This window comes from Anas platyrhynchos, chromosome 2 (assembly GCF_047663525.1).
Source record: "Anas platyrhynchos isolate ZD024472 breed Pekin duck chromosome 2, IASCAAS_PekinDuck_T2T, whole genome shotgun sequence".
NCBI classification, from domain to species: Eukaryota; Metazoa; Chordata; class Aves; order Anseriformes; family Anatidae; genus Anas; species Anas platyrhynchos.
Genome location: NC_092588.1, coordinates 139,086,478 through 139,096,218, shown reverse-complemented (window position 1 = coordinate 139,096,218; position 9,741 = coordinate 139,086,478). Strand labels below are relative to the sequence as shown.

General features: G+C 37.8%; 1 protein-coding gene across 11 annotated transcripts in view; it reads right to left on the bottom strand.

The window, feature by feature from the left end:
* CACNB2 (calcium voltage-gated channel auxiliary subunit beta 2) overlaps window positions 1–9,741 on the bottom strand; it is a 247,078-nt gene that overhangs the window by 7,688 nt on the left and 229,649 nt on the right. For all 11 annotated transcript variants that reach the window (XM_027450665.3, XM_027450666.3, XM_027450663.3 and 8 more), the window contains 3 exons: window positions 7,129–7,280; window positions 6,229–6,324; window positions 4,681–4,866 (listed from right to left, as the gene is read on the bottom strand). In XM_027450665.3, coding sequence (XP_027306466.1) covers window positions 4,681–4,866; window positions 6,229–6,324; window positions 7,129–7,280 — 434 coding nt within the window. The remainder of the gene's footprint in view (window positions 1–4,680; window positions 4,867–6,228; window positions 6,325–7,128; window positions 7,281–9,741) is intronic.

The following is a 9,741-nucleotide window of genomic DNA, read 5'->3' as shown; positions in this document are numbered from 1 at the left end:
CTGTCACAACCACCAATGAGTTCACATACGTGAGTATACATTTTAAACCTTTCCCCAATACCATATTAAACTAGAAAGCATCAAGAAACAAATGAAATTTAAGTACACAACACTCCACTTTGGATCTAAACTATAAAAGAAAAACATTTGAATTCAACTTTTACTGAAAATTCAGTATTATAATACAAACAATTCTCTTCACTCTAATCAGAAAGGACGGTGGCACGCAGTGTCTGTGACACTGACTTGTCACCTGTATTTTGACTGTGTCAGTTAGCCGTAATTGCTATCCAGACAAAAAGAGAGCATGCAGAAGCAGGACAAACTGCAGAAAATTTAAAGACACATCATGCCAGGAGAGGGCACATATCAGTTTAGAGTTTACAAATGCCTGCTTGGAAACAGACACTAAGGGAAAGCGATTACAAAGGGCTTAGGAGACTCCGGAAGAGAACCAAAGTACAAAACCTTGGCTCTTTTATAGTAGCTTCTTTCTCTCTCTCTCTCTTTTTTTTTTTTTTTTTTAAAAGATACAAATGCAATCGGATCTGGAATCAATAAGGTTTGTATTATGATACTAATAATATCACTGACCTCCTGTTTTTCTCAGCAATAATTTGATTTCCTCATAGTAATGAAAAATTAAAACATTAACTTCATAATTTTAAGAGTCCAAAAATACAAACCATTGCCAAGGAAAGCAGAAGGACAGTGATATTATCACCTAAAGAACTTCCTAACACACCACTGCTATTAAAAAACTAAAATAAAAATTACCAGGTAATATCAAACCTACTCTTCGCCAGCATAATGCTTTGAAATCACTGCAAAATGAACAAGTGGCATTATTTAACTCAATTTGGGGTTTCATTACATTAACCCACTTTTATTCCCAAACCACAGCCAAAGGTTTTTCAAGTTTAATTGCCAAATCTTAAATAGTTTATGGTGAAATTGAATTACCCTTCTCACATTAGCTTAAGAACTTCAAGACAAAATCATTGCTACTGGCACAAAATTAAAACTTGGTTTTAACGGAGTTATACAGTCATTTGTTTGTGAGACTGCACTGTAGTTACCAAAGTTAGTCTAAAGTTTGTCCTTGTATGTTCGTATCTCTGAAAATAAGATTGCCTCTAAGGCAGCTCACAGACGTGTTTTCTGGTTTTGTATGTTGTGGAAAAGAGCTGGTAGAAGGAAGAAATGTCCTTCAGCCACAGATTCTGGCAGGTGGGTTTCCTAGCAACCCAACAAGTAAAATTACAGGAAATTGGACAGGAAAAAAATTGTATTTTATCAGGATTTTATCAAAAGCAACGTATTTCAAATCAGAAATTTGACATAGTCTCATTTCTCAGACAGTATTTTGTACTGTAAACTTCCCAGTAACTAGTAACTAGATGCGCTGCTCCATGTGTTCCTCGTTTGAAACAAACAGCATATATGAGAACAAGGTGCCAGAAATGGCGATACAGGTTTTTTGTTCCTGTTTTTATGATTACCAGGATGATTGCGATTTGCTAGAAAAAGAACGTAGTAATTGTAAACATTAGTAGATGTGTTCAAGGTGAATTGAATTGATTCTGTGGAGGTGAACTATAAATGGAATCAAGTGAAAGGCTAAAGAGTAAAGCAATGTCTGCTTTGGATGTGTAAACACATTTTTATTAGTTTGTAACCATGACTTTTTAAGACACACAAACTGGATACACACATGAAAACCTTATAATTCTCATATGGCCAAATGCCGAATATGTAGGCACCTCTATACAATTGTGACTAATAAAATCTGTCATTGCTGTGGTTTGAGAACAAATGCAAGATCTGAACCTGCTTTGAATAGAATGCTGGTTTAGAAACTCAGATGCAACTCCTCTGCTATAATGAGCTGTGAGCAGGAGCACAGTCAATACATTTAGAACCAATACTCTTATTACCCTGCAAGTGCAGAATAGTGTTGGGGCTACTGGCATTTATAAGCAAATTCATTGAAACTAAGTATTACAGGGACACTGAGCTGGTACAGTTTGAGTATGGATTAAGATCTGGCTTTGTGGTTCACAGACAAATTAGGGCTCTGAACTGGATTAGATTTTGCAGTGCAGAAATTTCATGGCCCAATCTCATAAGGTTTTCACCTAAAATGGAGAAAGTTTGAGATAAACTCGTTTTGTTATTCAGGTTGTAATTGCAAAGAAGTAGGGGTTCTTAAAAAGAAGCCTAAACAGCGCTGAAATGAGAGAGAAAAGTCTGTGTCCACACACTCAATTAGACTTGTTCTCTATTTCTATCCGGAGGGCCCCTAATCACCTACACCATGCGCTTGATCCCAGTCTCCTTTTTGGAATTCGCCAGCTATTTCCCTACAAAAGGAAATCTGAGAACAGACGTCAGTTATCAGGACACTTTGCTCCAAAGTGCAGCCCATCAGATAGGCAGGTGGGATATGGTGTTTACCAGCGCATTCCTCAAGCACCTCATGCCATGCAACGCACACTGTCAGCATTGTGCTACAAAAATACCACTCTGGCAGCTGGCAACACAAATCTGTCATTACAATATAGACCTGGGTCTATCAAAAATACAAAAAACAATTACATCTCATAGCAAAGGGGTGCCATACTGGACCCAGAGGAGAATGCTTTCCAGTGCAGATGTGGGCCTACCAGTTGAAATGGCTGGTGGCAAGGTTTTTCTCTCTAGAGAAGTTCATGAAAATAGTACAAGGCATACACTTTAAATTCTCCTACTAGAGGGTCTCAACATTATTGAGAGAATGGTTTCAGCTACTGTAAACCCACTCTATTCCAAAACCTTGACATAGGCAGGTTTGAGATGTCAGCTGAAGGTGTGTCATAGGAAAATGAAACAAAAGGAACATTAAGTTCTACATTCCACAAGGGACCCCCATTGCTCCACACTTTTGGATTAACAGGCCTTTTGGATTAACAAACGTAACAAACGGTGAAGCTACAAGTACACTCTTGTTTTTAGTCTTTAAAATAAAAAGTTGTTAATTTGTAAGGAGATACAGATAACACAACATTCAAAAAGGTGTTATTAACCTCTGTATAACTCCTCCAGGGCAGCTGGTTAATATTATGAGTAAGTGAATTATAAATCCACACCCAAAAGACAAAAATCTTGAGCAAAATAATTAACAGATCTACAAAGCAAAGGAAGTTTATCTAGCAAGTCTGCACACAATGACACTGAATTTCATACTCAGAAATTCTTCCAGCTCACAATTTTTTCAGGGTGTTTCAGCTCTGAAGACAGAAAAAAAGGCAGAAATGAGCTACAGCTTACAGTCTCTCTTTTCTTGCAACTGCTTCTGAAAGCAGAAGATACCCTGTAAGGTTGGTAAAGCAATATTCCTCATGAAAGAGAGAACCTGATAAGTCTGTGGCCTTCTAATGGGAAATAAATTCTTCAACATACACACAATTGTTTTGCAAGACCATAACAACAAAGAGGGATTAAAAAAAAACACAAACAAACAAATGTTCAGCACATCAGTTTGGGTGCAGAGACTTGTTTTGTTCCTTCATTTTCTAAAAGGACGTATTTTTCTTAGCCAAAATCATGAATTCTAATATATAGGTACACAATTTTGGTGTAAGTTTGTTACTTAGGTGGAAATTTAGATATAATAAGACATTCTTGGAGCTGGAACAGATGCATTTTAATTTCCACTGTAATCTCGACCTCAAGGCATCACTCACTGTTTATAATGAAGTAGCATCTTTAAAGTCCTCATTTCAAGTCATGCAACACATATACAGAGGAAAGGCTCTCTTTATGCTGAATATCTTGATATGATTAAATAAAGCAAACGTTGAGAGAGAAGAGAGAGGACACTATGTCCAATGACAACAGGCAGATCAGTGTGGAGGTGAGAAAAAAATGAATTTCCCAGCTTGTGGGTTCAGAGAAGACTGCCTCTCGAGGTCTGTCTGTGCAATACGCGGCAGGACTCTGGTTTTATGTCAGAGTTTGGCTTGAAGGAAATAGGCACTTTTCATAGCAATGGCCAATGAATAAAAGAGCAAACGAAACACTGGGAGGGCCACCTTGACCTTGAGACTTCACTAACTCAGTTAGCCATTTTCAACCTCTACAACTGTACAACTGATAAGCAGAGATTCCCCCTACCCTTTGTGAATCTGCTACTTAAGCCAGTTTGTCACAGAGGGCCTCTGGGGCTGGAATTTGCCTAGTAGAGATAGCGTGCCTATCAGTTAGAGATCTACCAGAGGCAGGAACATGCATAGCATTAGCCCAGTTTCATTACTATGACTAGATTCCATACAACCAGTTATAAAAATGCTTGTGGCTGGTACACGTTACAGGAACAGTGGCGTTCTGGGCACAATGAAACCTTAAGTATTCCACTTCAAGTCACAATATGTTTTCAATCAAGTTTGCTTAGCCTTTGGCATCAAAAACAGCCCACTAGTCAATATGCTAACACATGCTACTGTGAATATAGCAGTGGTAACCATAATGTGCTTATGTTTGGCTTTTATACAAAAAATGGGCAATCGTCTTCTGAAGAACTACTTACTCTATCACCAGCTGCAAGACGTATTCAGCATATTCTAGTATCAGACCAACACTGTGCTTTGGAAGGGGAAGTTGATAGGGATAAAAAAAGAAGAGATGGCATAAAAACTGTACCTGTAAATTAATATTTGAACCTGGACTAATAGGAAGAGTAGCTGTTGCAAGTGTGCGAGTGAGAAGCTGGTTAGGAGGATTGCTGCTAGGTGGATGTGTGGCCTTCCAGTAGGCTTCCAAATAGTCAGCAAGGTGCTCACAAGCATCTTCCAGCTGGTTCTCATCAAGAATTACATCGAACATTTCCTAATAAAGGAAAGGTTTTAGTGAGAATAACCACCTGATTAAGGGAGATCAGCTAGAGACATTGATTATCACACTCTCCATTCATCAAAAATGAACCACATTTATAACACTTGTGTTAAGATATTTCACCTTTTTTTTTTTGTGCAAGTGATACAAAGGACAGCAATCATAACTACTGCTAATGTTATACTTGCCAAAGCAACTCCTCGTGACTTCCACTTAGTAGCACCAATAGTCAATAAAGATGGGAAAAAGCTGCTTGAACAAATTTTAAAACTCAAATATTCAGAAAAAAAAATATTAATTGAATTTTATAATATTAAATAATTTTATTATTGAATATTAAAGCTTCAAAGCTACTGGAACAAAATGGAATGTGAAGAAAAGGAATTCAACCTCCACACCTAGAATAACTCAGTCAAAATGAAGGCAAACTGAGACAAATAACTTATAATAATAATAAACAGGATTAAGAAAGAGCATCTAGTTTCCAAGTTCCATGCAAATATTATGTGTAAGATTAGTTACAACCATCTACAGTTAGGAGGAGAGTTTCCTCCCTGGTCAGGGAGACAGAAGTTCTCCTGAAAGCATCTCTGAGACCTTATGCATGTTTCTAGCATTGTTCATTGCCTTCTTGAAGAGCTGAGGAGATTAGTCTCTTAACGGAGATGCTTGAACTTAAATGATGAAATTTCCACATCTGCAATTGAACTGAACTTCAATTGAATTGAATATTCTGTGTTCTTAACATACTCTTGGGAGCTGAGTATGCAGATAACAATGCTTGCCACATTTTGCACACATCTGGGGTCTCATCACCTTCACTTTATATGTGGAAGTTGAGAGAATTTGCATAAATGCACATCAACAGAAGAACCACAGAGCTTCTCAGCTACATGGTACCCCAGAGGTCTTTGCCTAAATTGCGACCAAGAACATAAGCAGTGATGAGCTGTGGTAACATATGCACAGAGAGCTACTCAAACCACCTGCCTTATCCTAAACTGCACAGTCATCAAGAGAGATCATTAGTCCATTTTCAGACAAATACCATCACCACCACCACCCAAAAAAAAAAAAAAAAGGAAAAGGTAAAACAAAAACTCGTTTTGTTCTAGCAGTGTATGTGTTCAGCACACATCCTAGTAACTATGAATGACAATGAGTGTTTTTTTTTTTCCCTGTACCCTTGTGAAGAACCCAGATAGGAGGCATTCTGCAAAAAAGCAATAGTGAAATATGGCCAGAAGAGGGCAAACATTCCCAGAAATTACATAATTAAATGCCTGAAAGTAAAGGCACCTTTAAACAGGAATCAGATGTTCTCAACTGAACAAGACATAAATTAACGTAACTCACAGGAGGACACTGTGCCAGTTTATCAGCTGCCACCATCTGAACATTAAGGTGTTTGGCCTGAGATTTCCCTCGAGATTTTATTAACCTCTGTAAAACCTGTGGAAAATAAGACATTAACAAAAGTATGTTGGTAGAGGAGACAAAAAGAAAAAGGTTTGATCCGTTTGATCCTTCTCCCACTAATTTTTAGAAAGTTTTTTTTCAGTCAGTGGCCTGTGAAGAGCTTTGGACTTAATGTACATCTATAGCCACTCAAAATGTTCATGCTTTTAGCTGTCCACTTGAGCTGATCAAATTCTTCATTTGCTGGCTTCAGGAGCATCTCTCATGCTGCTTACATGCAGGACAAGCTAATGTTCACATACTCCCCAGCATTTAATTTTCTGTTATCAACAGTAAAAAGGTCCCTTCCTGTTCTCCTCTGCTGTGTCTATTGTCGTCTGTCTCTAATTTGAAACTCTTTAATTGCTTTCCTTTTCCATCTTCCAACCATTTGATCTTCTCTTCCAAATACCTCTTCACAAGGCCTGTGTAGGTTTTTTTTGGAGAATGAAAGTACATAACCAGGAGGTGTTAAGAGTTCACCAATCATTCTGATACTCAGTATGTTAAAATCTTTCTTTCCTTTCTTTATTATTTTGATTGAACAAACTGTTAGCACTATTTACATGGTTGATACTAAAGGACAGAGGAACACATACAGCATGATCCCAAACTACAAACAGATTGGAGCTACAGCATCTTGTCCAAAATGGTTTTTGGTAACCCAACACCTAAGATATTTGTTGATTAATAATATTTTACTATTCAAAGGAAAGTATTAGTAAGGACATATGACCATCTGCATTTAATGATGCAAAACAAAAAGAACACAGCACAAATATCAGAAAAAATATTTACCTTAGGAGAAGAAATCTTTACGTATACTATAATGGGCGCCAGAGAGGTTTTACTCAGTTGTGCTGGGTGATTAATGGTATCAGCATCAAGCACTACCAACTGCAGTGTCCTTGCTAATTCAAAAATCCGCTCAATTTCACTTTGAACTTCAGCTGCAGATAAGTAGAGAATTAGAGTTATGGAAATGTTAAAAGGCAGTTAGTAGTAAGAAATGTAAAAACTGGGGTAGGTTGATGTGTTGCTCCACCGAGGCATGAGGAGGGTGGCAGTAGCCATTAACCACCCATGTCACTGGCACGCTAGGGAAACGCTATGGCACCATTAGCAAGAGCATTTTGCCCAGTTTGCTTCCTTTGAGGGAAGGGATACTCCCTGCCCTCAGCCTCCACCACTTTGTGTGATTCCAACCTGGAGAGACACTGTTAACATGTTCCTGTGTGACCCCACGTATGTACACAGGAAAAAATGGGGTAAGTACACCTGCTGTACACATGCCATTAATTCTCTACATGTACATAATTTCATTTCAGGCATTAATTCCACACAGCAATAAATTTGCTCAAACTGGAGTGCCCAGGATAAGCTGTAAATTGTACTGAGGTGTCTATGTCAGCAGAAGCTTCTCTTTTTCCATTTACTTCAACTTAACAAAGCTCCAGAAAACAGGGTTTCCTTCACATACTGGCCTCCGTATGGTGCCAGATTAAATATTTGGTTAGCACATGTAAAACACTTTTAAGAACAAATAAATCAATAATGTAACTTATATTACAGTATCAACTTCACAACCCTATGATTTCTGGAAAGGTGATTTTCTCTCAGAAAATCATCTTGTCTTCTACTAACTCATGCTTCTGCTCTCCATGGCAGATGTAGTGTCCACTTTCACAAGTGATGTAGAAACTGGCTTAATTTCCAATGGAAACAAAACTAAATGATTAAATAGCAAAATAATTCTTGAAATGAAATGACATCTTCCTGCTCAACTCTTGCCATATCTCTACTTCTATCTTCATATGTCTGCTAAGAAATTAAACAAGTTGGGTGATTTTCACATGTCTATGTGAACCCAACAAGATTGTAATTCATATGGGTTCTCCTTATAAGACTGTGCACACTCCATGAACCAAAACCGTATTTGATACCTATATAGTATAAAGTAAATATTAGAAGATACTCAACAGACAATGTCAGCAAGAGCTATCAAATATTTACTTATTAGAGATTTTATTTAAACTACACTATCAGCATGCTATCTATTGTGCTGGTGACAAGCATTATTTGCTGGAAAATACAACCTACCTGGTCTGGCTACCTGAAGAGCCATTCACAAAAGAAGCATCTCTGTCTCCAAAGACAGATGTCCCTTTCAAGGGCATTAGGAGATTAATTTTTTTTCTTAGAACAGAAACTGAATAAAGTAGGCAGCATGATAAGATTGCAAATTTTCCAAGAAAGATCAGCTAGTCTCCATTTAGCTGAGTCTTTTGCTCCAAGTCAATAGATGACTACTATGATTGTTTTATAAACTAAATAGTAACTTGAATGGACACCAAAAAATCTATATATGATGTTCTCTACTGGAGGAGGTTTACATTGTATTGGATCTGTTAGAGATCACCTTCATCCATCTGCAGTTGTAGCTGTGTATATGCCCATCAGTCTTTTACAGCAGAGAAGATTGTGAGATGTGCGTGGTGTTCTGGTACAGACAGCATTGTTGCTTGCTTTCCTGCTTGTCAATAAAAGCACTATGGCCCAGCTGCTGTCTGAATGAGGCCAACATTTTTGAAGACAGGACTTCTGATGGTTCTTGGCATACTCACGGTAACATTTTCTGCAACTTCATTGCATATAAATATTGTTGGAATGATTCAATACCATTGTCTCTGTGATTTAGTAGAAGATAGTCAATAGTCTATCCCTAATTAAAGTCCAAGTGGCAACTAGAATAAATAGATCAGAGACAATTTGTCATACTGTTCTGATGATGAGTTTGAATTGCCTTCCTGCAATTTCAAACCAGGCTCAACACTTCAGTCAATATAATAATAACAACTAATGCATCATTTTTAAGACCATTCCAGACTGCTGAAAACACTTGTTCAAGACAAATTGTACCAGCAAAATCCAGCCTTTTTCCAGTGTATCATAATTTTGGCTGGAGAAGTAGCATTTGCTACACTGCTGGAAGCAATTTTCTGTCAGTTGGATACATCCTTGTATACTAGATTTCCTGCTATACTTTTTGAATCAACCCTTTGCTAGGGCAGAGGATGCCTCACTATCTTCTTTTGTGAAGCATACTCAGGGCAATAATTGCAGGTAACTGTGGTCCTATGAACTAATAGTTTCCACCTGAGTCTTGAGGTGGAGAGATATCCTCTCCATCAACTAAAGAGCACTTCAGTATTTATATTTCTCAACTCCGGTATAAAAGAAAAGTTCAAGGACCTACACTGCATGGCTGCTGAACTAACATGTTGTGCTTCAACCTCTCAAACCAAGAATGGATGGAAAAAATGCTAAGAGTGTTGCCAAATTGGTCCTGATCACCTGTCCCTTGGAGTACTTCTCCAGCTTCTGGAGATGCCTGCATTTTTCTTAAAATCT